The sequence below is a fragment of the Mirounga leonina genome, unplaced genomic scaffold (genome assembly GCF_011800145.1).
Source record: "Mirounga leonina isolate KUSES-001 unplaced genomic scaffold, KU_Mleo_1.0 Mir_115, whole genome shotgun sequence".
In the NCBI taxonomy this organism is placed as follows: Eukaryota; Metazoa; Chordata; class Mammalia; order Carnivora; family Phocidae; genus Mirounga; species Mirounga leonina.
Window position 1 is genome coordinate 91,730,561 of NW_023270268.1, and position 27,378 is coordinate 91,757,938.

General features: G+C 40.7%; 1 protein-coding gene across 1 annotated transcript; it reads right to left on the minus strand.

The window, feature by feature from the left end:
* On the minus strand, window positions 1-26,571 carry POGLUT1 (protein O-glucosyltransferase 1). Its single transcript, XM_035000107.1, has 11 exons — window positions 26,440-26,571; window positions 25,612-25,702; window positions 23,956-24,099; window positions 17,644-17,779; window positions 15,355-15,476; window positions 9,488-9,547; window positions 7,819-7,918; window positions 5,951-6,009; window positions 4,778-4,945; window positions 2,504-2,560; window positions 1-1,851 (listed from the first exon to the last, which is right to left on the minus strand). Exons 1-11 carry the CDS (start codon window positions 26,522-26,524, stop codon window positions 1,695-1,697), a joined length of 1,179 nt encoding a protein of 392 aa, XP_034855998.1. The 5' UTR covers window positions 26,525-26,571; the 3' UTR covers window positions 1-1,694.
* Window positions 26,572-27,378: the final 807 nt, after the last annotated feature.

Genomic DNA, 27,378 nt, shown 5'->3' on the forward strand with positions numbered 1-27,378 from the left:
TTATATAACAGGCATGAGCAAAGTTTTATGATAGCCCCTAACTGCCCAGAGGAATGAAAGAAAAGATTCAGAGATGGGAAGCTTGAGCTGGAACTTGAAGCAAAATGGGAAATTCCCAGGGAAATGCAGTTTCAGCTCTTAATCCAAATGATAGAAAATTCTGTTTCTAGTTTAGTGACAGGAAAATTAAAACACAGAAAGAGAACATCTACTGGGGCCTCACACTGACAAGGCAAAACTACAGTACAACTCAGAAATCCAGACTGCTTACTGCTAGACTTCTAGCACCTAAAGACATGGTCCCCATTAATTTTTAATATTCAGAAACAAAACATCTAACTTTCAATGTCTGCCTTATTCTATGCAATGATCTTACCAAGGATATTCAACTCCTCTAAAAAGTCCTTAGACTTAAATTTTTGTGGAAAGAAGTTTAAAAAGCCAAATACATTTCTCACTAATGGAATAAAATTCCTGATTTTATATGACTGAACCTTATATTTACTAATTTTGAAATCAACTAATACTGAACAGTTCTTAAGCAAAGGAAAAGAGTTGACTTCAATGTGAAAAAGTTGGGCCTAAGGGACAAGGTTGGTTCTGCGTCACCAGACTCTGTGAGTTTTCATCTAAAAATTTTTCTTCATTTTTGACTGTGCTAGGGAGCGCATCCTGAGAGATTAAACTACTATCCCAATGTGTTTTTCAAAAAGGGAAAAAAGGGGAAAGGAGGAACTCCAACACGGATTTGCACTGAAGTATCTCCGACGTAAGTGCTCAAGTTGGATGGTCTAAACTCCCAGTGTAACATTTCACAGGTGAAGACTCCTTGAGGTCCCTGCAAACCTTTGAGGATATGGACTGCTGCCAATTTAAAGAGGAAAAATATTAAGGGTGTGCAAGGAGTGAGGAAGGACTGCTGTTTTATGCACAGTTCCTTTCAAGAATGAGGACTACTTCCTACATTTATTAAGAGGTTTTTTCTTTTTTTTTTAAATAGAGACAATAAAAACAAGTGTGTGAAGGCACAAAAGGGGAACTTGAAATCCAATTGCAATAATGATTCAGGCAATTGGCCCCTTTCTCTGTAGCATTACAGAAACCTCCTGAGTACCAAAAAGCTTATGCTTTTACAAAAGAGAACTGCCCCATCATTGCATGGTACAACTACTGCTTCCTTAGACCTTTCAGGAAATGATCCCCAAGTATTTTTCATAAACCCTATAGGGCTTCCTACAGTAAAATACAGTGACAGAGATCAAACCTAGAATAACTGCAGAACTGCGGTGATGAGCTGTACTAGTTCCAAATGATTAATTTTCTGCTCCAAATAATGGGACAAAGTATCATCCCACAGACACAGTCAGTTTCACGGTGATGGACATACATGTATGGATGATCTGAGGCACAAGCTGTGATTGGTCTTAAGAAAATAAAAAGTAGAACTGGGTTAAAAGCCCACATCTCATGATTTCTGGTCCTTATCCAGCCAAAGCGTTGAGCTGCTGCTTCAGGTCTGTATTACACACATTTTGGATCTTTCTTGGGAGTTGCTCTGGGTGCAGCATGATAAGGAAAACCAGGTATTTGGCTTGATAACAGTATTCAAGGTATACGTGCCGCACTCATGGTAAGCTCTCACCACAGGATATCTGAGAGCTGCTGCCAAAGAGGACTGTGGTCCGCGATGATGACTAGAGTTCAGTTTTCAAAATTTTGGGAATAATCTGATCATAGCTTTTCCTTCTTGTTACATTATAGGATAGGAATTTAGAGTATTCAGTCAACAGGCTCTCCCAGTAACAGGTGACGTCTTCCATCTGCAAGTGGTTCATAATAAACTGGCTTCCCCTAGAGACAAGATTAACAAGAACATTTAAAGCACAGCATTTAATAATACTAATAGCTTACATGTGACTGTTTACCTTGTGGTAAGCACTGTTCAGAATGCTTATGCTTTATATGAATTAACTCTTGATTCTCAGAGCCAACCCTATAGCCATCCTATCCACACACATGCACTTAGCAATAAAACTTAATATTTTTTTCTTTTTTTAAATCTTATTTGACAGAGAGACACAGCGAGAGAGGAAACACAAACAGGGGGAGTGGGAGAAGGAGAAGCAGGCTCCCCGCGGAGCAGGGAGCCCAATGTGGGACTCGATCCCAGGACCCTGGGACCATGACCTGAGCCGAAGGCAGACGCTTAACGACTGAGCCACCAAGGTGCCCAAAACTTAGTATTTTTTTCTTAAAAAACAAACACATAAGCAGTGAATGCTCAGAAATTCTGTACATGTTTAATTACCTCAAGGATTTCAGTCTACTTCTATAAAGGATGGGCCTGGGACATATGTAAATGTGTGTTTTCCTCCTGGGCAGCTTTAATTCTGATTATCTCTGTATAGTGAGGATGAAATCCAGATATCACCATGATAACAATATTCATATACCTTTAGCTGGGGCAAAACAGGGATGATAAGGAAAAATGAACAGAGCTTACCTTTCAGCAATTTCTTGAGCCACATCATCATTTGCCTTTACAAAATGCAGCAACTCCCTAAAATTGAAAGAATTATTAGACTCTAAAATACAGACCAAACTAAGAAAGAAAAACCATATATATACTGGCACAAAAATAGACAAATAGATCAACGGAACAGAATAGAGAACCCAGAAATGGACTCACAACTATATAATCAACTAATCTTCAACAAAGCAGGAAAGAATATCTAATGGAAAAAAGACAGTCTCTTCAACAAATGGTGTTGGGAAAAGTGGACAGCAACATGCAGAAGAATGAAACTGGACCACTTCCTTACACCAGACACAAAAATAAATTCAAAATGGATGAAAGACTTAAATCTGAGACAGGAATCTATCAAAATCCTAGAGGGGAACACAGGCAGTAACCTCTGACCTTGGCTGTAGCGACAGCCATATTATTAGACATGTCGCCAGAGGCAAGGGAAACAAAAGCAAAAATGAACTATTTTGTCTTCATCAAGATAAAAAGCATGTGCACAGCAAAGGAAACCATTAACAAAAATAAAAGGCAGCCTATGGAATGGGAGAAGATATTTGCAAATGACATATCTGATAAAGGGTTACTATCCAAAATCTATAAAGAACCAAACTCAACACCCAAAAAACAAATAATCCAATTTAGAAATGGGCAGAAGACACAAATAAGACACTTTTCCAAAGAAGACATCCAGATGGCTAACAGACACATGCAAAGATGTTCAACATCACTCATCATCAGGGAAATACAAATCAAACCCATGATAAGATGCCACCTCACACCTGTCAGAATGGGTAAAATTAACAACACAAGAAACACTAGGTATTGGTGAAGATGTGGAGAAAGGGGAATCCTCTTGTACTGCTGGTGGGAATGCAAACTGGTGCAGCCACTCTGGAGAACAGTCTGGAGGTTCTTCAAAAAGTTAAAAACAGAACTACCCTATATCCTAGCAATTGCATTACTAGATATTTACCCAAAGGATAAAAAAATACAGATTCAAAGGGGTACATGCACCCTGATGTTTATAGCAGCATTATCCACAATAGCCAAACTATGGAGACAGCCCAAATGTCCATCAACTGATGAATGGATAAAGAAGTGGTATGTATACACAATGGAATATTATTCAGCCATCAAAAAGAATGAAATCTTGCCATTTATAACAATGTGGATGGAGCTAGACTGTATTATGCTAAGTGAAATAAGTCAGTCAGACAAAGACAAACATCATATGATCTCACTCATATGTAGAATTTAAAAAGAAAACAGATGAACATATGGGAAGGGGGAAAAGTAAAAAAGGAGAGAGGGAAACAAACCATAAGAGACTCTTAACAACAGAGAACAGGGTTGATGGAGGGAGGTAGGTGGGGGATGGGCTAGACAGGTGATGTGTATTAAGGAGGGCACTTGTTGTGATAAGCATCGGGTGTTGTATCTAAGTGATGAATCACTGACTTCTACTCCAGAAACCAATATTGCCCTAATTTGTTAACTAATAAAATTTAAATAAAAAAAAAAATAAAATAAAAACGGTTCCTTAAATTTGAAAAGAAAAAAGAAAGACCATAGACTGAGATCTATGGTTAATCTCTAGATAGGTGGATAATGGATTATTTCTTTTTTAAAGCACAGATATTAGAGTCCTCACAAGACCAAAACAACAACAACAACAACAACAAAAGCCCACACACAGGCTAAAGGCAACCTGTTGTAGATTTGGGACATACGTGAGAAAATAGAGAAATGTTCAATGATACACATCAAATATCAATAGTGAAGAAAAATTTCCCTTCTATCTCCTGCTCCCGCCCACAGAAAAGGGCACTGGGCTTATGTTTCTGGCCCCTTTCCATATCTCTTCTTAGTTTCTCCTACCATGTGAGAAAATTTGCCTCAGCTTCAGTGGGGTCAGTTCTCACGTTGTATCTGAAAGTCCCTTTGACAATATAACAACATCTAATATCCTTATCTTTAGTCTTTGAGGGATAAGACCTTTTCTACTGTGTATTATCTGAATGTTACATTTTTTTTTTCTGAATGTTACATTTTAAACTAGCTTTAAAGCACTTTTTCAAATTAAATCTCACTTACAGCCTAGTTGAATAGTGACACTATATATGCAAACCATGTAAGGAGAAAAAGCTGTCAAGGGAGAAAGCCATCAGCAGTAAATGTGTTAAATGGCTGGGGTCTTAGAGGCAGATTGTGGGAATCATTAGGCACTCTGCTTGGGGGAGAGCCACTCACTGGACATTGGAGAGATCTGTTTTGACTGGGATATAGTGAACCCACGGCTTCAGTTGTGGATAGAAGAATTCCAGCCACTCATCACCAACATGGAAAACAAGTGAACCACACAGGAAGAGGTGTTTGAACCGGAAACTTGCAGCTACACCTCGAAAATTAAACAGATACCTGGGAAAGAAAGAGCAAAATATACTTGATACTATAGGTCTGCTGCCACAAATATCTTTTTCTTCTTATTCCCTCTTCTCCTTTTATGACCCCTCTCCCCTCCCTTTCTATTTTCAGCTTTCCAGGACACAGCCACATATCCCTGTGGGATTCCAGGGGCTACTGACTGTTCCAGGGAATGTCAGGGTGAGGGGGGAAGGAGGATTCTTTGCCCAGACAGAGCTAGATAGGGCCACGAGCTGGGTGCTAGACAGAGATACAAGGCTCAGATGGAGACAGTAGCTTATGCTTTCCTATAAGCTTTCCTGGGCCTAATGTCTCTGAGCCATGGCTCCCCAAAATCTTGTTTTTCCCATAAGGTACCCCACCAAAGCCTCCGTTGGTCCCTGTTCCCTCTTCTTCTGAAGTTGGGAGAAGAGAACCAGGCATACATAATCAATCTTCAAAGAAATACCCTCTGAAAAAAAGCTATGTTAGAACATTTTCTTTTCAGCATTTCTTATGCACTTCTGTCTCCAACTAGAGTTGCTTCTACCCTCTACTTCCCACTGTGCAGTGTAATCAGTATTCACCTCTCTGAATCCCCCTACTTCCTCCTCCTGACCTAGTTTTACCTGTTTACCTAATCCTTAGTCCTAGCATTGAATTATAATACTTCAGTTACATATGCTTTATTCATTTTGAAACATAAACCCTTCTTAACCTGATAAATACTTCATCTAACTTCAGCTCTTGGCTGGATGGGATGTGGAGAGAGGGAGTCCCACCACTTTGCTTACTAGCAGCAAGGTCTATGGAGGCAGGGACCATTATTGTCTCTGCAGTTCCCACAGAACTCAGGCAAGAGCCTCGTGCACACAGCATGGTCTCGGTAAACAACCACCAAATGAATGAACAGGACTTTCATAAACCCCAGTGGGGCCCTAGTATTGAAGTTCTGCCCCAATGTCAAGCTATTCTGAATGCAACAGGGAAGCCAAGAGTCAGGAATCCTGGAAGCCTTACTTGTATTTGCAGTGATCCACAAGATGGACATCCTTAGCAGCTGGCTTCCCCAAAGTATCCTTTAAGCGAAAAGGAAGCTATTAGTACTGAGAGTGGTAGTATTTATTGAAGACCACTGTGCAGCAAGCATTATTAAGCATTCCATCAACATGACCTCATTTCAGTGTCCTGAATAAATCCATTCAGAGATGTTATTATCTCATTTTATAGATGAAGAAGCCATGACCTTGAAAAGTTGGGAGACTTGCTCAGGGGCATGTGGGCCTAAGGAGAGGAGCAAGGGCCTGTCTGATTTTAGAGTTTAAGCTCCCAAGACCATGTGGATCCTTCTCTGAACTTAGAGGTCCTAACCTACAGCATGTTTCACTCTGTGTAAATTATACATAGAGGATGTTAGAGGTGGTGCCTGGTAGGCTTAGAGGTGTAACCCACACACAGATTTTGTTGGGGATGCAAAGTATTTAAATATAAAAATTCAAACCATTGCCAACATTCACAGGTGGTAAGATATTTCTTACAAAAATCCAGATTTCCAAGTTTTCTTATAAAGAAAAAGGAAGGTCTGGTAAACTCGGCTTCTATTCCCTTGGTAGAAATGACCGGACCTTTAGCGCTCTTTCTTGCTCATGCTTGTGGCCCCCAGGGGCATTTGAGTTTGGAGACCCCCATCTATATTCCAGCTACCCTGCCAGATGGTAAACATCTTAATGAGGGAAATAAGTCTGGTTTGCTTTCATAGCTTCCCACAGTATAGGCTGTGCTGAATGGATGTATTTTTCGTATTTTTATTTTTCAACAAAGTTTCTTAAACTTTTGCTCCTGTTCGATTAAAACTATCAAATAATGCATCTCAGATACACTTAGTTTTCCCACAAGAAGTTTAAACCTTTTTTTCTTATCATCCTCATATGGTATATGGAAATTTCAAATGAGGATATTTAGGGCTTAAAGTTCTTTGAATACGGCAAGAAGTCATACAGTTAAGAAGACAGAGATGAAAAAAAAAAAAAGACAGAGATAAACACCAACCTGAACGAGCCAGTCATTGCTCACTTCACCTTACAGTTCACCTTTCTGAATCCCACACTTCCTCCTCCCACTTGGTTTTACCTGTTCACCTAATCCTTAGTTCCGGCATTCAATTATAATATTTCAGTTACATATGCTTTATTCATTTTGAAACACAAATCCTTATTTTCAAACAAATGAAGATGCCTGGACCCCATCCCCAGAGATTCTGATTCATTTGATTCATTTTTTTTAAGCTCTCTGATTGGATTGTATAGTTAGAGTTAAGAACCACTGGTTTAAACCAGGGGTTGGCAAATTACAGCCCATAGGCCAAATCTGGACCACTGCTTGTTTCTGTATACAACCCACAAACTAAGAATATTTTATGTTTCAAATGCTTGAAAAATATCCAAAGAAGAATATTTATGACATGTGGAAATTACATGAAATTCAAATTTCTGTGCCATAAATAAAGTTTTATTAGAACACAGCCAGGCTCATTCATTTACATATTGTCTGTGACTGCTTTCCCCTGTGATGGCAGAGTTGAGTAACTACAACAAGACCATACAATCCACAAAGCCTAAAATATTTACCATTTGGCCCTTTCCATAAAAGTTGGTGTCCTCTGATTTAAACCTTCAAAGTGATAAAAAATACTACTCATAATATGGCCCAGAAAAGCAACGTTGAGTTTGAAAAAGAATAATTTACATATATGCTAATACTAGTTTGTGGAACTTTCTCTACATCCATCTACCACTGAGAGGAAACAATCTGGAATTCTACCCAGGTGGCAATGTTCTTTGAATGAGAATGTTCACTGCTATGGTTCTAGTCAGATGATTGGTGATTACTTTCATAGATTTCCAGGCCTGGTTTTTGGTGTATTCTGCATCAACAAGTTTTGGATTTTTCCGAGATAGAAGAATGAGAGGATCTCGTTCTGGACTTGTCCTATAAAAGAAACATGTGACATAAAACAATGTGTCCCACACCATAATACTGTTCCCAATATCTGAAAGGTAAGCAGTGCAATGACCATACACAGAGACGGATAACTTATTGGTTATTTTCACAGCAGAGGAGGGGGTTACTGGGCCCTGAGGCATATAGGTGTTCCCAGCTGTTCCCTACTCTACCCTTCAGGGATGGGGAATATTGGGCCCTTTTGTGCTTGCATCTAATCTTTAAGATTATGTTGTTCTGGGCACTACAGACATATCCCAAGTAATGAGTTCCCTTTTAGCAGGGTTCATGGAGCCTCTATAATCATTAGTACTCACAGCTCTGTGACTAGGTAATCACCCCTCCCCAAAATAGCTACATGAACTTTGTTGTCTGTGTTCTGTACAGTCCAACACAATATTTAAATTAAAAAGAAAACTAAAGGGCTTAAAAACCTGAAGATTATATGTAGAAAAAGTCCTAGTTATGGTCCAAGTAGCAGATGGTCTTGACATTTGAGGGGTCCTAGACTCCCTGTGGACCGCTCTCTAGAAAAGTGCCCATATCCCCATATAATTTATAGGAAGTCCTAGAACTCTTCAAGTCCACACACAGTTAAGAAGCTGTGATCTCCAGATCTGAGAATCAGAGAAGTTGGTAAGGACCAGTAAGCAGTGGCTGCTGGGCCTGTCTGCATTCTCAAGTTCACGGCCCAAGTAAATAGAAGGTGTGATCTCCGACAAGAACTGACCAGGAAAACAACTAAACCCTTCTCCCTATTCTGTTCATCTGTACAGCAAATATTCATCATGTATCTGCATGCTAGGTACTGTTCCTGGCACTGGGGATGTAGGTCTGAGCAACATGGAGAGAGAGGGTCCTTGCCTAGCATTTCCCTCTCCCTCCTCTTCTTCTTCTTCCCTGCCTCCCTTTCCATTTCCACCAGTCTCAGTCTGTGCTTTCCACCACTATTTGGCAGCCACATGGCCTCATGAAAAAGGCAGTCAGGATATCTGGTAATGGATGCTGCTCTGCCATTAACTAGCAGTGACTAGCAGAGAGCCAGGTCAGAAGCTCCCTGTAGAAAACTATAATCTCTTAGGCAAGAGGACAAGTCAGCTGTTCTCTTCAACATATACTCAATGCCTAACACACTCAAGGCACTCTGTTAATACCTGTTGAATGACTAGATGAATGAACTTTACTTCTTTCAATTTCAGTTCAATTAAGAGTGATTTGGGCAAGGGGCGCCTGGGTGGCTCAGTCAGTTAAGCATCTGACTCTTGATTTCGGCTCAGGTCATGATGTCAGTGTCGTGAGATCAAGCCCTGAGTCAGGCTCCAGGCTGGGCATGAAGCCTTAAGATTCACTCTCTCCTCCCCTGCTCACACGCATGCGCTCTCTTCCAAAAAAAAAAAAGAGTGATTTGGGCAAATAATTTGAGTTCTTCTCTAGTCTAAAATTCTATGATTCTACATTTACTTCTTAGTTATCCTAGCTTTTTCCTTGAACTACAACTACCCTCAAAATTACTTGCATCTTACAAATATCTTCATAAAAAACAGAAAATATAGTCACCTTGATCCTCGGAAATATGCTGTAGAATTTTTCTTTTTCCATGGCCACTGTGCTGCTGACCTAAAATTAGATTTCAGTTAGTTTCTATGTTTTTCTCTGAACTATATGAGGATGTGTTTTAACCAGTTCTGAAGATTAGTTCAGAATTTCACATTTTTAAATAAGTCTGACCCAGGCTCTCAAAAGAAAAAGCCCTCAATGACATTATATTCCCTTTTGTTGTTACTTCACTCCTTTGGAGGTGCTAGCCAATAATATCTACAATCCATTGCTCCATTAATAAGTTAACAACACTGAAAGAAAAGTTCCCAGGGTACCTAGGTGGCTCAGTCAGTTAAGCATCTGACTCTTGATTTCAGCTTAGGTCATGATCTCAGGGTCCTGAGACTGAGCCCCGCATCAGGCTCCTCATTCAGCAGGGAGTCGGCTTGAGATTCTCTCTCCCTCTGTCCCTTCCCCTGCTCAGGAACGTGCACACGCACTCTCTCTCTAAATAAATAAATAAAATCTAAAAAAAAAAAAAATTCCCAAGTTCTAAATGACATGTTTAGAGCTGTTAAATGCAATACAATGAGGATTTCTTCTCTACTTTAACTAGAGTGCTGCTATTGATAAATTTAATAGGCAAAGACAACTGCAGAAAATATCAGAAATTGAATTAAGGGTAAGAAAACAAATCACTCCTTGACTTCATTTTTTGGATGCACAGGCAGTATCACCAGAAATTTGTCTGATGTTGCAAAGCATCCTGATATTCTTGAGACTGTACTAAGTGCTCCGTCAAAGTCCCTGAAACTCAGGTCTCAGTACACATTACCATGACCAGCTTTCCTTGCTGAAACTGCTAGCTCACAGATGCATCATTCTTAACTTCCTTTGTAGGAACCCTGCACAGAGGTTGCACAGTGTCTTCCTCTGAAAAAAGAGGGGAAGGGCTGAACTGGAGTTAATGAGGGACTGGGGGGCTGTATACCATAATGGAGAGACTGAGGATATAAACTTGTTAGGTAGAGATACTTTTAGATACATAAATGTCACATTTCTCATTTTCTCTCAGTCTCAGCTGAGAGCATCACTCATTTTCCTGGCCTATCTTATAGCTCTTCCTTGCTGGACCATCTTTACCGGATTCTCCAATCCAAGGCCAGAACTATCTATCACTGTGCTCCATACGCCCTCCCACCAAAAAAGAAATACCATAACCCTGGGTTATTTTTGTTTTATTAGATTTTTTTAGTGGAAAAAATGATATATCCTCATTATAGAAAATTCTAATGGAAAAGCATAAAGTAAAAGTAGAAAAAAATCACCTGGAACCTTCCCAATCCCACTTTTAGCAATTTAACATTTCCACGAAGAATTTCCTTCCAGTCATTTCTCCATATCAGTAGTTCTCAGCTGGTGGTGATTTTGCCCCTTTCTCCCAGAATTTGGCCATGACTATAGACATTTTTGATTGTCACTACTGGGGGACTGCTAGTGGCATTTAGTGACATTAAGACCAAGAATGCTAAATATCCTGCAATGCACAGGGAAGCCCCCTACAACAAAGAATGATCCAGCCCGAAATTCAGTACTACCAATATTGAGAAACCTTGCTCTATATAACAGAGATCACACACATACATATACATATATATAATCATTCTCACAAACTCTTGAAGTGGGCTTTATTATCCCTACTTTATAGTTGAGGTTCTTGAGAGGCTAAGCAGTTTGCCCAGAGTCACACAGCTAATAAGAGCCAGAGTTTGAATCCGGAGTCCCTTTACTTTGCACTCATGCACAATATTCCATTTTACAGCCATGTCATAATTCACTTCATTACTTATTCATGGGCTTTTAAGAAGTTTCCAACTTTCTGCTTTAAGAAACAACACTGTAGTGAACATCTTTGTGTACACATCTTTACATACTTGTCTAATTAACTCTTCAGCATAAATTCTAGAAGTGAAATGGCTGGGTCAAAGACATACACATTTTATATTTTGATATATATTGCCAAACTACCTAACAAAAAGTATCAATTTACACTGAAATTTTGAGTATAAATGTCCTCGGTCCCTGGGAAAGCTGCATTTAATATACACAGACTTGTACCATCTCTGTTTCCCTCGCCCTCATTCTTTCTATCCACCTACCTACCCCTCAAAAGACCTATGTTAGGACTTTTTTTCCCCAGGCAAGTGTTAAAAGTGGCACCCTGGTGCTGAGTCAGACCTCTTTTATAACTACCCCGTGACAGTAGAGACAGAAATCTTTAAATCTACAGAAACACTTAATTCTTCTACAGAGTGAAAAGTAAGTCAATGGGGACGAACTCCCAAAAGATTAGAAAAATAGAAAAAGAGCAGGCAGGCATCAATGCAGATAAACAAGCAGATTATTAAAGTTTCAAATTAGGAAATGAAATCACATGGCTAGAGCTTCTGAATGGAAGGCTCTAAAAAATAAAATTGTAATTCTATGATCATATACTTTTTAAAAAGATTTTATTTATTTATTTGAGAGAGAGAGGGTGGGGTGGGGGAGGGGCAAAGGGAGAGGGAGAAGCAGACTCCCCACTGAGCAGAGAGCCCAACTCAGGGCTTGACCCTAGACCCAGAGATCAAGACTTGAGCTGAAGGCAGATGCTTAACTGACTGAGCCATCCAGGTGCCCCATAAATAAATTCAATTGAAGAATAAGAGGGGAAGATATCAAAAGAAAAATATGTTCTTATAAGCTTAGATTTTAAAAGATAATCTATCTCCCTAAAAATTGCTTAGTAGTTTACAAGGTGGGGGGGCACAGTAACTACACAGTGGAGGAATTGGCAACACCTTGACCAGGTGATCAAAATTAACAGCTCTAAAGAGGCGTGGATGGATGCAAATCACTTAGGTAAGTATTCGGGCCAGGGATGCATGAGTTGAATCTAATCATGAAAAACAGACAAAACCAAATTGAAGAACATTCTATAAAACGCACAGCCTGCATTCTTTAAAATGTCCATGTTATGAAAGAGAAAGACAGACTAAGAAGCTGTTCCCGATCACAGGAGACTAAACAGACATGACCACTAAATGCAACACACAGGCCTGGATTGTATCATGTACTGGAGGCAGAATGTGCCATATAGGACATTATTGGCATAATTAAATGTTGTGCCAATATTGTTCCCTGAATTTGATCATTGCAGCATGGTTATAAAAGAGAATACCCTTGCTCTTAGGAAATACACACTAAGGGATGCCTGGGTGGCTCAGATGGTTAAGCACCTGCCTTCGGCTCAGGTCATGATCCCAGGGTCCTGGGATGGAGCCCCACATCGGGCTCTGTGCTCAGCAGGGAGCCTGATTCTCCCTCTCCCTCTGCCTGCCTGTCTGCCTACTTGTGATCTCTCTGTCAAATAAATAAATAAAATCTTTAAAAAAAAAAAAGGAAATACACACTCACATATTAAGATGTACAGGGTCATAAGGTGTGCAACATACTCTCAAATAGTCCAGAAAAAAAGAAATTGTGCATATGTTACCTATGTGGCCTAGAAGTCTATTATAGAAAATAATGAGGTAAATTATTATCCACACAATGGAATATCATGCAACTGATAAAAATAATGAGGTAGTTTCATATGTACTGACATGGAAAGATTTCTAAGACACACTGACAAGTCAGTGGGAAAGTTGCTGATGTTAGACATACATTTTTCTGAGCATGTATAGGTTTCATAATCAGAAAAACAGCTTGTTTTTAAGGATTTAAGAGACAAAGTAGGGGGTGCCTGGGTGGCTCAGTCGGTTGAGCATCCAACTCTTGATTTTGGTTTGAGTCATGATCTCAGGGTTGTGAGACTGATCCCCTTGTCAGGCTCCACACTCAGCACAAGACCTGCTTAAGATTCTTTCCCTCTCCTTCTGCTGCTCCCCCCACCCCTCCGGCCCCAGCGGCCCCAGCTCACACTCTCTCTCTTTTAAAAACAAAACAAAACAAAGTAGATGTATAGCAGGTCAAAAAAGAGCTGTAAAAAGAAGGAAGAATGTGAAAAGAGTATTTGCAATTACCTGGGGAAAAAAAAAAGGATTAGATAATTAAGGCCAAGAATAACTTAAAGAAAAACTGGTTAAAGACCTTTGTAGGGGCGCCTGGGTGGCTCAGTTGTTAAATGTCTGCCTTCGGCTCAGGTCCTGATCACAGGGTCCTGGAATCAAGCCCGGCATCGGGCTCCCTGCTCAGCGGGAAGCCTGCTTCTCCCTCTCCTACTCTCCCTGCTGTGTTCCCTCTCTCACTGTCTCTGTCTGTCAAATAAATAAATAAAATCTTAAAAAAAAAAAAAAATTAAGATCTTTTTATTTTTCCCTTTTAAACTTATGGTCAAAACCAAAAGCTACATAGGAAATGATGGTCTCAATGTCTGGAGAGCATAGGTAAGGTTAACTGGTGGTGTGGACGCCTGGACTTCAGGCCTAGATTGGTTCCTGACCTTAACCAAGTCACTCAATTTCTCTGGGCCTTCCTTCCCTCATCCCTGAAATAAAGAGTTGAAAAGGACAATTTCCAGTCCTAGTTCAATGACGTATAAGACCAAGGTATCTTAAAAAATAATTTTTGGGGGGGTGCCTGGGTGGCTCAGTTGGTTAAGTGACTGCCTTCGGCTCAGGTCATGATCCTGGAGTCCCGGGATCGAGTCCCGCATCGGGCTCCCTGCTCAACGGGGAGTCTGCTTCTCCCTCTGACCCTCCCCCCTCTCATGTGCTCTCTCTCTCTCTTTCTCTCTCTTTCAAATAAATAAATAATATCTTAAAAAAAAAAATAATAATAATAATTTTGGGGGCTCCTGGGTGGCTCAGTTGATTAAGCGTCTGACTTTGGCTCAGGTCATGATCTCAGGGTCCTGGGATCAAGGTCTGCCACATTGAGCTCCGTGCTCAGAGGAGAGGCTGCTTGTCCCGCTCCCTCCCTCTCTGCTCCTCCCCCCAGCTCATGCGCTCGCTCTCTTTTGCTCTCTCAAATAAATAAATAAAATCTTAAAGAAAATAATTCTCAAAATAACATCTACTGGATAATAGACTCATTCTTTACCTGGTGGCTCTAACTGCCACTAAGGACTGCAGCCCTACCTGTTTCTCTAGGAAAGGGACATTCTTTTCACCCCCAGTGAATCTCCAGCCACATGTGGTACAGGTGACAGATATTTGTGGAAATAAAGTTGAATTAAATTTTTGCTTTCCCATTACCTAAGACCTATAAAGACCATATTTCTAGAAGTATGCTAATTAGGTACCAATGTTGATTGAATCATTAATGCGAAACGTAGCCAGGTAAGAAATACCTACAGCTTGGATGACCTGGACAAACTAAATCCTGAAATGAGAGCAGATCAAGTCAACTGGCCCAGGCACGTCTCCGTCGTGAATCAGGAGGATCCGGAATAAGCTTGTACTTGAGATATCTCTGGGACATGTATGCCCTCCTCATCCCCACCCAGAGGACTTAGCTCTAAATTAGAAAGTGCATTTATGTTCCTCCAAGTCATTCTCTATTCTCCTCCACAACATGGTCAATCATTTTTTTTCTAATTATAAAAGGAATTCACTCTTATTTAGAGAATCTTAAAAATACAGAAAAATTTAAAGAAGAAAAGAAAGGGCCCCAATAATCCTTTCCACAAAGGCACTGCTGATACTTTAGGGTAGGTTCTTCTGCTCTTTTCTTGTGGATATGTAAGTATTTTATACACATACAAAATTGCTTATGCTGTAAGCAGTTTTTCTTTTGTTTTTAACTTAAAAGTTAGTCATTTTAAAGTAAATAATTATGTATACCCTACTGTTTATTTCAAGAAGACCCACAAAGGACAAAGAAAACCTCTCTAAAGGACCTACCTTACCAGATCTTCTCTGAAGAGGTCCCACCGTCCAAGACCTGTAGGATAAATTGGCCAAACAGCAGGTCCCCCTTCCCAAAATGTCCAAGCAGGATACATGATATCATGGTACTCTGATGTCTTCAACAGAAACAGAAGGGTTGTTCAAAATCAGTCTCAGAACAGAGAGAGAAGCAGCAAACTACTGTCATGCCACAGGATCTGGACAGAGGTCTTGCTCAAGTGTTAACATTGCCATACATCTATTTTCCCTAGTCCGCAAAGTCTACACTCTAGACATTAAAAGGGAAAAATGACCATGGGTTAAAATTCATGGGCTCACTGAATCCCAGAATTTGAAATCTCATTAAAAGTCAACTTTTCCAGTTACCCAAAGTTCTGTTTTTCTAGAGGACATTATTACACTGTTAGGGTTTTTAGTTTAAGGAACTCTCTCATCTTTTATATAGCTCTCTCATCTTTTAACTGCTAATACACTTATAGTATATACTGTGTTACCAGTTCCTGATTATTTCCTAAATGGGTCTTTTGAGAGCAAGAATCACAGTGCAATGGTTAAGAGCGTGGGCTCTTGAAACAGATCATCTGAGTCTGAATGCTGATTCTACCTCTTTCCAACTCCAGACAAGTTACTTAATTTTTCTATGCCTCAGTTTCCTTATCTTTATGGTGGGAGAAATAATAATACCAATAATGTTATCTATCTAATGGGCTTGGTTTGAATATTAAATGAATATTAAATGATTAATGAAAAGCTTAGACCACTGCTTGGTACATGGTAAGTACTCAATAAGTGTTAATTAGTATTACCTAATACTGTGGTATTGTGGAGCTCACACCGGTTGGTCAGTAAACTCTTGGTTATTTGTTGATCAGGACCAGAAGTGCTGATGGGCAGGATGGGGGAAAGGGATATTATCCCACATCTTTTGAAAAAAGTTTAAAACCATTTGTTCCCCTTTTTATGGTTACTTCTATTAAAATTCTGGCCACTGACAGACCTCTAACTCTTTGGTTTCTTCATTGGAATTACACATGCAATATGCTATTCACCTTTTCTCAAATACTTTTAAAAAATGGTATGTGATTCATCAAGCAGCTCAGGCATAACAGCTGCTCAAGAGAAGCTGAACAATTCCTACAAAGTTGAAAGACTAAAATCCTTCTCTAGGGACTAGGAGTCACTGGTTTAAAAAAAAAAGAAAAGAAAAGTAAAGATGAAAAGAAAGTATACTGATGGTCATACTTTACCATCCACCAAAACAACAAATAAATAACAAACATGAAGTCCTTACTGATGTATATGGGAGCCACTATCTGTTCTTCTGGGAGGGTTTTATGATAAACAGCGAGACCAAGCACTTTTGATAAATGAGGCTAAACCATGGGAAACACAACACCAATGTGGCCTCAGCCCACTTGCAACACAGGAAATAAGTCTAGAGAGAAAGTAAACTGTGATAAAGAAAAAGTATGGATAAAAGGTCCCTCTTTGGAGAAACCAAATCAGAGATGGTGTTCCTTTTCTCAAAGTCCATAGCATTTTCCTAAACCCACTCTTCCCCCATAGAATCTTCTATCCATTCTCTTCAAGGCCTCCCCCTAAATGTGTTCATGCCTAATCTCTAGGGAACCAAGGCCCATCCCTGCCAATAAATATTTGCAAGAACCTGAGCACTGAGAAGATATTAATTGTCCCAAGTTCTCCAAGTCCACAGGTGTGAGCTAGTACTCCTATTCCTCCATAACTAGACCCAAAGATTACTCTCTCACATATCCCTCTTGGATATCCCAGGCCTATCCCCTCAACGCACTGTTAAGGCACAAACTGTGTGGAGTTATCTACCACCTTCAGTTTCACTGTTAGCTATGCTGAGCCCCTGGGACAGACTGACAGATAGGACAGATAGGACCATATATATAGGAGCTCAACAAATATTTTTTGAACAAAGGTGTTTCCTAACTCCAAGCCCATGAGCTATCTTGAGCCACTTTCTCCCATGCTCTATAGGATCTCTGAATCTTGCCTTCAGTGGCTCTTCAGGCCTCCATTATTCCCTACCCTTCATCCCTACCCCTATAGACACTTAAGCAATCTTACTCACATTACCATCTCCTCAGTCTTATTGCTCAGCCACTGTGAAGCTAAGAGGGACACAGACCAATTCCTGGAACCCAGGTCTCATCCTCACCATTACCCATCAGACTCTGTCACAGGACAATCATCTCCTACTCATACTCTAGAGGACCACCCTCCATCTCCCCATACAGTTCTTCCCATACTTACCTTACTGAAGGAGAAGACTGGAATGGCCGGCTCCATCCACTTAGGAACCTGAGGATAATCTCGTACATTGATCACCATTTCCATGTCTGGAAGCCGCCCGATAACTTCCAAAATAAAGTGTTCAACACCACTACATCTGCCAACCAGAAATACCACATATTCACCAGACTAGTGTCTGCCATAGGACAAAACAGGGTCCCATTCCCACTTTGAAAGCCAGTGTTCAGATCATCAGCCTACTGCAAAGTCTCCTGAAAGCAATGCTTCTTCTAAAAAGACTTTCCTATTCTTTTATATTGTGCAAGTTATCTTTCCTAGCTAACCTCCTCCAGCTTGCAATACTTAATGAAATTTTCCAACTAGGTCATAAGTTTGGAGGCTGTATTATTGCTACTCCTACCACCTCTTCTCTATCTACTCCTAGTTTTTTTTTAATTTCCCCTTTTGTTTAATTAGTAAGCAAGATACAAATTTGTTAAGAACTGGAGAAAGCTAATTTTCTTTTTTTTTTTTTTAAGATTTTATTTATTCATTTGAGACACAGAGATACAGAGAGAGAGAGAGAGAGAGAGAAAGCATGAGCAGGGAGAGAGGCAGAGGGAGAGGGAGAAGCAGGCTCCTCGCTGAGCCAGGAGCCCCATGTGGGGCTCGATCCCAGGACCCTGGGATCATGACCTGAGCCGAAGGCAGACGCTTAACCGACTGAGCCACCCAGGCGCCCCGAGAAAGCTAATTTTCTAATTGTGCCCGTTGGGCTTTGCTTCTCACAAAGATTTTTATTTCTACCAAAATTAAGTCTCATAATTTAGGAAGAAAGATAGGAAAACTTTTATTGTCTTCAACTTGAGTACAGAACACTATCAAAATCAGTTTTGCAAGCCAGAAAAGGAGTGTTATGTACACAATTATGTTTATACTATACTGGGGTCTATTAAGTATTCAATAATAGTATTATATCTAAAAAAAAACAACGTGTATATCTTAACTAAAGACACTTTATTGCTAAAAAATGCTAACAAGGGCTGCCTGGGTGGCTCAGTCGTTAAGTGTCTGCCTTCGGCTCAGGTCATGATCTCAGGGTCCTGGGATCAAGCCCCGCATCGGGCTCCCTGCTCAGCGCAAAGCCTCCTTCTCCCTCTCCCACTCCCCATGCTTGTGTTCCCTCTCTCGCTGTCTCTCTCTCTGTCAAATGAATAAAATAAAATCTTAAATAAATAAAATAAAAAATGCTAACAATCATCTGAGCTTTCAGTGAGCTGTAATCACTGATCACAGATCACCATAACAAATATAGTAATAATAATAAAATTTGAAATATTGAAAGAATCACCAAAATGTGATAGAGAGACACGAAGTGAACAAATGCTGTTAGAAAAATGGCACCAATAGATTTGTTTGACACAGGGTTGCCACAAACCTTCAATTTGTAAAAAAAGAAAAAATGCAGTATCTGCAAAATGCAATAAAAGCGAAGCAACAATAGAACAAGGTATGCCTGTATAGCTTTCCGATTAGCCTCTCCAGGTATCCTCAGAGGATTTCTGGAAAGAGAAGATACACTGACAGCTTAGCTCTTCTGCCCCATTCTTTGAGGTCCTGACCAGCACTATCCTGGGGGCAGCATTCCAAGGTTCAACCAAAATTTTTCAGCAGCATAGAAATGACTGATTTAAAATACTGACTTATATATAGGGAGGTTACTGCAAAAAATATCAGGGATTCATAAGCAAAAGAAAAGATGCTCAACCATATTAAAGAGACACCCCAAAAGCCAAACTTGTAAAAAGAGAGAAAGAAATGGTGGTTGCCAGAGGGTAGAGGGGATAGGGGGACAGGATAGATGGTGTTTAAAGGTACAAACTTACAACAAGTAGTAAATAAGCCCTAGAGATCTCATGCACAGTATAGTGAACAAAATACCTAGTAATAAATTTAACCAATGAGGTAGAAGACCTGTACTCTGAAAACTGTACTTGATGGAAGAAATTTAAGATGATACAAATAAATGGAAAGACATACCATACTCGTGGATTGGCAGAATTAATACTGATAAAATGTCCATGCTCCTGAAAGCAATCTGTATATTCAATGCTTCTATCAAAATACCAATAGCATTTTCCACAGAACTAGCACAAATAATCCTAAAATTTGTATGGAATCACAAACTACTCTGGATAGCCAGAGCAACTTGAGAAAGAAGAACAAAGCTGGAGGTATCATAATCCCAGGTTTTGAACTATACTACAAAGCAATAATAATCAAAATAGTATGGCACTGGCACAAAAATGGACACATAGATCACTAGAACAGAATAGAGAATCCAGAAATAAACCCACAATTGTATGGTCAATTAATCTATGATAGAGGAGGCAAGAATATACAATAGAGAAAAAATACCTTCTTCAATAAATGTTGGGAAACCTGGACAGCTACATGCAAAAGAATGAAACTGGACCACTTTCTTACACCATATACAAAAACAAACTCAAAATGGATTAAAGACCTAAGTGCAAGGCTTGAAACCATAAAACTCCTAAAAGAAAACAGGCAGTAAACTCTTGGACGTTAGTCTTAGCAATATCTTTTTAGAGCTGTCTCTTCAGGCAATGGCAACAAAAGCAAAAATAAACAATTGGGACTACATCAAACTAAAAAGTTTTTGTACAGTGAAGGAAACAACAAAACAAAAAGACAACATACTAAATGGAAGAAGATATTTGCAAATGATATATCTGGTAAAGGGTAAATAAAGAACTCATATAACTCAACACCAAAAAACAATCCAATAAAAAAATGGGCAGAGGACATGAATAAATATATTCCAAAGAAGATGTACAGATGGCCAACAGACATGTGAAAAAATATTCAGCATCACTAATCATCAGGGAAATGCAAATCAAAACCATAATGAGACATCATCACCTCACACCAGTCAGAATGGCTATTATGAAAAAGACAAGAAATAACAAATGTTGGCAAGGATGTGAAGAGAAGAGAACCTTCGTGCACTATTGCTGGGAATGCAAATTGGTGCAGCCACTGTGGAAAACAGTATGGAGGTACCTCAAAAAAATTAAAAATAGAAATACCTTATGATTTGGTAATTCTGCTTTTAGGGGGTATTTATCCAAAGAAAACAAAAATACTAATTTGAAAAGATATATACATCCCAATGTTTACTGCAGCATTATTTACAATAGTCCACATATGGAAGCAACCTAAGTGTCCATCAATAGATAATATATGATATATATATCATATATATAATAGATATTATTATTAGATAATATAATAGAATATTAATCAGCCATAAGAACGAAAGAAATCTTGGCATTTGTGACAACATGGATGGACCCAGAGGGTATTAATGCTAACTGAAATAAGTCAGACAGAGAAAGACAAATACCATACACCAAAAAGACTTAATAAATAAATAAATCCATATGATTTCACTTATATGTGGAACCAGAAAACAAAACAAAATAAACAAAACGCAGAAACAGACCCATAAATACAGAGAACAAACTGATGGTTGCCAAAGCGAAAGGGGGTGAGAGGATGGGGCAAAATGGATGAAGGAGAATGGGAGATACGGGCTTCCAATTATGGAATGAATAAGTCATGAGGATAAAAAGGACAGCATAGGGAATACAATCAATGGTACTATAATAGTGTTGTATGGTTAAAGACAGTAACTACACTTGTGGTGAGCACAGCAGAGTATACAGAGTTGTCCAGAATCACTATGTTGAACACCTGAAACTAAGTTTAACGTTGTGTGTCACTACACTTCAATAAAAAGAAGTCATAGGGAATATACTCAATAACGCTATAATCACTTTGTATGGTGACAGGTGGTAACTACATGTATCATGGTGAGCATTTTGTAATTCATATACATGTTGAATCACTATGTTGTACACTTGAAACTAATATAATATTGTATATTAACTACACTTCAATTAAGAATAAATTAATGTTAAAAAGATAATGAACATCAAGAAACTTACCAAGTTGTATACTTTAAGTATGTGCAGTTTATGTCAGCCATACCTCACTAAAATTATTATTTTAAAAATACCATTATTCTCCATCTTTGAAATGACATGTCTCCAGTCATTTAATTAGATGGTGCTCTGGTTCCTCAGCAAAATCTCTCAGCTCATTTTTGAACTGCTGAATTTACGTTTTACTTTGTTCAGAATAAAATTTTCTAAATGCCATATAAGCTTCTCCCACTGGATGAATTAGAAGTATCTAGACCTAGAAAGATACTGTTTTGGCTAGATGGGAATCTGAGATATTATTCAACTGTATCCATTTCATTAAGGACACTGGTTCTGAATATTTCATTTTGTTTCTTTTTTGCTCAACTCTGTTTCCTTAGTTGTGTATGTAGTTGAGATAGGGAACTTTCCATGCCTTAGAGATAGAGACTATTTTATTGTCAATGAAAGGTCCTGTGCTTCCTTAAGAATATTTCTAAGAGCTCATGATTCTGACCAAAATGTTTTGAGGTCTGGAATGAGAGGTATGTGCCTTTCAGAAACTTTGAAAGTATTTAATTTCATCTGGAAATTGTTCGGCTAACTATTAAACATTAGGTAAGCTATCAAAGTCTAACAATGTCTATACTCCTATTTTCTTTTTCATTTGCAGAAATTAGAAATTCCTCTACACTCATAATCTATAAAGTTTCTATTATTATCCCAAATAATGAAACAAATGTCTGTTTAAAATACCTCAATAGGGGTGCCTAGGTGGCTCAGTTGGTTAAGCGTCTGCCTTTGGCTCAGGTCAGGATCTCAGGGTCCTGGGATCGAGCCCCTGGACAGGACTCCCTGCTCAGCAGGAAGTCTGCTTCTCCCTCTCCCTCTGTCCCTCCCCCCACTCATGCTCACATGCTCTCTCACTCTCAAATAAATAAAATCTTAAAAAAAAATAAAAATAAAATACCTCAATAATTTTGCTCACTACCACCTTATTTACCCCTGACACTTGATAACAAAAATGTAATTGTGATTACTTCAAGGTAGTAAGATATTAAGTGATCTTTATTTTCTTTTTTGTTGTTGTTTTTACATATTTTTGACAATGAAAATGTAGTAATTTGTAATAAAGTTGTTATTAAGAAAAATTCCTTGGGCGCCTGGGTGGCTCAGTTGGTTGAGCGACTGCCTTCAGCTCAGGTCATGATCCTGGAGTCCCGGGATCAAGTCCCACATCGGGCTCCCTGCTCAGCAGGGAGTCTGCTTCTCCCTCTGACCCTCCCCCCTCTCATGTGCTCTCTCTCTCTCTCTCATTCTCTCTCTCAAATAAATAAAATCTTAAAAAAAAAAAAAAAACTTAAAAAAAAAAAGAAAAATTCCTTATGTCCATATGGATGGATGTTACTTGCAATACTGCTCATTTACTTTTTTTTTTTTAAAGATTTTATTTATTTATTTGAGAGAGAGAGAGCACGAGCAGGAGGAGGGGGAGAGGGAGAGGAAGAAGCAGACTCCCCACTGAGGTGGGAAGCCTGACCCGGGGCTCAATGCCAGGATTATGACCTGAGCTGAAGGCAGACAGTTAACTGACTGAGCCACCCAGGTGTCACTCACTCACTTTACTTTTAATGACAGAATAGAGATTGTTTAGAAAGAAGATCTTAGGCAGGGGAATACCATGGCCTCTGAATTTTGTACTTCGTAATTTTATAAAGATTTGAGTTTTAAAAAAAAAGACTCCTAAAAGGGAAGTTTCTCGTTTGTTGTATAAACATATAATGCTACCTAAACCCAACTTCCAGGCTCAGTACATGACCCTCCCGGATCACCCCCAGCCCTCAGCCCACTGATATGTTACCTCAACTTTCACATCTGAATTCCTGGCTAGTGTAGCCTGCGTAATCTGCAGCCCCAGTTACTCTTGTCTTTCAGCCACCCTTCTTCAAATATTCAGTATCTAGAACAACCCATGATAAACACTCAATGCTTCTCCTCCTTGAGCCCAGCTCACTCCTACCAGGTCTCAATCAGCTTGTGCCCTGCAGCTTCTATATCTGGGGAAAGATGAGGGCAGAGCCATAGCCAGTACAACTAGTGATGTGCCAAGCCTCAAGAAGAGAGAGGAGACAGACTTTAATATAGGAGAAAGGGGGGCAGGAGTTGGCAAGAAAAATCCCCAGGTAAGAAGAGCTTGTCACTATTTTCTAGTCCCTCTGAAACGTGAGGAGAGATTCACCTGTGGGTCCCTTTAATTAAAAAGAACAATATCAAGTAAGCCCATATATAAGAAGATCGGAAGATATATCTACCTCATAATTCTTACCTTGAAGGGAACATGCAGTCATTCTCTCGGTATAATCTGTTCTTAATGATCTGATAGTGGGTCCCTAGTTTCCGTCTGACTACCTCCGCCATCATCTTCCTGGAGATGCCTCCTCGGAAAGGAGTCAGATCCTCTTCTATGACCCTGGGAAAGAATGTGAATCGTCAGGGAAGTCAGGTCAAGAAAGTGGTACCATTCCACCTACTTCCTATCTGTGGGTTTAGATTTAGTATTAGAAGACACAGTAAACCAGGGAAAGAATAAAGGGCAGGAATGAGTTTCCCCCAGAAGCACACAGGTAATCTAAACCCAAACGACAAAGCCACAAAGAGGAAAAAGCAAGTCAGTTTCTCTTCTTCCTCTCTCCATCTGGATTGCCCCTCCTCTGCTTGATGCACATTCCTCCTTCGATACACAACACCCATGTCCTCCCAGTCACTGCAGTCCCACTGACCTCCCCTTCTCTGATTCCCACAGAAGGTATGATCTATGCCTTACAGTCTGACACTGTCTGATGTCCTTGGTCTCAGACTGACTCCCTTGTTCTGGTCTGTCTGGCCCCCACTCACCTCACATATTCTCACAGCCTGACAGCAGTAACCAGAAATTACACTATTTTGTATCCCTTTTAAAGTTCAGTATATAGTTTTCAATAAGTACCATAAGCATTAGGTGAATTTTTTGAGGAGTCATAGAATAACACAATGAGGACCCTGTTATTTAGCTGATGAGGAATCTGAGACCCAGAGAAGTTAAGTGACTTGCCACAGCGATAATTAGTGGGAGTTCTGCAGATCCTAGAACCCAAGGCTGCTTTCAAAGTAACCTTTCTACCATACTACCCTCTCAGCCACAATTCGCAACTTTAAAAAGAACCAACAAGAAATTATGATCAGGTTCATTTATAAATATGTTCATGCCCCTAACAATATTTACTGAGTACTTACTGAGGGCCAGCACCAGGATGCAACACTGATTAAGACATAGGCCTTGAGGGGCGCCTGGGTGGCTCAGTCATTAAGCGTCTGCCTTCGGCTCAGGTCATGATCCCAGAGTCCTGGGATCGAGCCCCACATGGGGCTCCCCGCTCAGCGGGAAGCCTGCTTCTCCCTCTCCCACTCCCCCTGCTTGTGTTCCCTCTTGCTGTCTGTCAAATAAAGTCTTTTAAAAAAAAAAAAAGGGCGCCTGGGTGGCTCAGTTGGTTAAGCGACTGCCTTCGGCTCAGGTCATGATCCTGGAGTCCCTGGATCGAGTCCCGCATCGGGCTCCCTGCTCGGCAGGGAGTCTGTTTCTCCCTCTGACCCTCCCCCCTCTCATGTGCTCTCTCTCTCATTCTCTCTCTGAAATAAATAAAATCTTTAAAAAAAAAAAAAGACATAGGCCTTGACCTCAAGAAGCTTTCAGTCCAGTGGGGAACACAGACAAGTATGTGTAGCTAACTCCAAGGAGTAAGTAGCCTTGTTGAGACCACCTGGGCCTCTCCTACCCTAGTAGATTTTTGTTCCCGAGAAATAGGAAACCCACTGCAGGAACCTTGTCTTTTATCAAGGCATGCTTGGCCCTCTGATCACTGTAACCCAGGTCTCTTGAGGATTTTAGGGGACTTCTTGTGACAAGCACTAAACTCTCAAAGACACATCAAAGAAAAGAACTCACCCATGGTAGCAGCTGCAATTTTGACTTGAACATGGTTCATAATTCTCCAAAGACCTGTTAATTTGGTCAATAAATACTTTCCATTTTGAACCTTCAAGAAGTAAATGAGAGTTAACAAAATACCCTGGGCATTCTCATTTGCTAGCAGCAAGCATGCAGAACCAACAGAAGGCCAAAACTTTTAGACACCCCTTCCCATTCCACTGGTGGAAACGAAATGCCAGGAAGGAGTCATTCTGTAACTCTCCAGCACTCATGTCAAGTCTGCTCCTCTACTCGGGCTGTCAGGTGTCCGAGAAATTGGAAAATGTCCAAGCCTGGCACTCAGAAAGCTATGAATAAACTGGTGACACATATTCTCACCTTTTACTAATCAAAGTGAACCCTATAAAGAGGATCAGTTAAAAGCCACAGACTTTAATCCTCCCTTCATCTCTCTGGCAATTCACTAAGAACCACACGCGCGCGCGCGCGCACATGCACGCACACGATAGTTATCCCCCAGTGTGTTTTTGGGAGGAGCAGTGTAACCAAGCGCAGGCGAAACCCGCTGTGGGTGAACACAATTCCCTCTCTTCCCCACTATCCCAATCCTGAAAGTCGGATTACTCTCCAGGGTCCTGGGCAGTAAAAGCAGCGCCAGGCACCCAGACGCTCTCACTCTCCGCTCCAAGGCTCCCCGTGCCCTCTGCCCAGCTTTGCGCTCCAGCGGCCACAGCATCAGCTGGCCGCCGGCCGCACCAGGAAACCAAGCGGGGCGGGAGAGCGCCTACGGACCCGACCCGACCCGGAGCCCCAGCGGCAGGCTCTGCCCTGCCCGGAGCCCACCTGACTCCTTCTGGCGGCCCGGCACTGGGGGCAGTAATAGGAACAGCAGCCACAGCCGGAGCTGCGGGCGCACCCACCGCTCCATGGCCCGCAACCCACTGCGGAGTCCCCGCTGCCGCGCCGGCGGAAGCGCAGCCCCGCACAAAGATGGCCGTGGGCGCCGGGCCACGTGGGCGGAGGGCCGCCCCGCACAGAGATGGCCGCGCGCCCCTCCGCCTCCCCGCCTCCCCGCCTCCGAGCCCCGGCCGGCGGCCGAGTTTCTCTGGGAGGGCGGCGCCGGGATGTCAGCCGAGTGCCGGCCCGCAGCGCGTGGCGAGTCTCGCTCGTTGGTTTGGAACCAGACTGTAGAGTTAGCTGCTTCATGTCGCCAGGTGTAGTGAAAGGTTCAAAATGCATCTCTCGGTCTCTCAGAAAATCGAAGCCCAGGAGAGAATGAATAAAAGGCATCCCCTGGGAAAATATGTCTAATAATGGTAATTCCTTACACTCTGTAGCATATTTAAAACACCTTATTCTCTGCGGCCAGAAAACTGAAGATCAGAGAGGATGTTTTTTGCCCACAGTTAGTGGAACAACGTAGGCTAGAAGTTGTTTGCACATCAAACTGCTTCTTATTAATAAGATAGATTAGATTAAATAATATAGATTTGTTGAGTACCTGAATATATACAGCACTGTAAGAACCCAAGAGGTGTGGGGCGCCTGGGTGGCTCAGTTGTTAAAGCGTCTGTCCTCCGCTCAGGTCATGATCCCAGGGTCCTGGGATCCAGCTCCGCACCCGGCTCCCTGCTCTGTGGGAAGCCTGATTCTCCCTCTCCTACTCCCCCTCTCTCTCTGTGTTTCTGTCAAATAAATAAATAAAATCTTAAAACAAAACAAAAAAACCAAGAAGTGGAAAATAATATAGCACAAATCTCTTTATAATAGGATTTTATAACA

Excerpts from the sequence above, each read along its gene's own strand:
- POGLUT1 (XM_035000107.1), bottom strand. The coding sequence starts at position 26,524 with ATGGAGCGGTGGGTGCGCCCGCAGCTCCGGCTGTGGCTGCTGTTCCTA. Across the intron at positions 24,100-25,611 it reads AATTGCAGCTGCTACCATGG|GGTCATAGAAGAGGATCTGA; the intron begins GTGAGTTCTTTT and ends ATTCTTTCCCAG. Across the intron at positions 15,477-17,643 it reads CAGTCTTCTCCTTCAGTAAG|ACATCAGAGTACCATGATAT; the intron begins GTAAGTATGGGA and ends TTTCTGTTGAAG.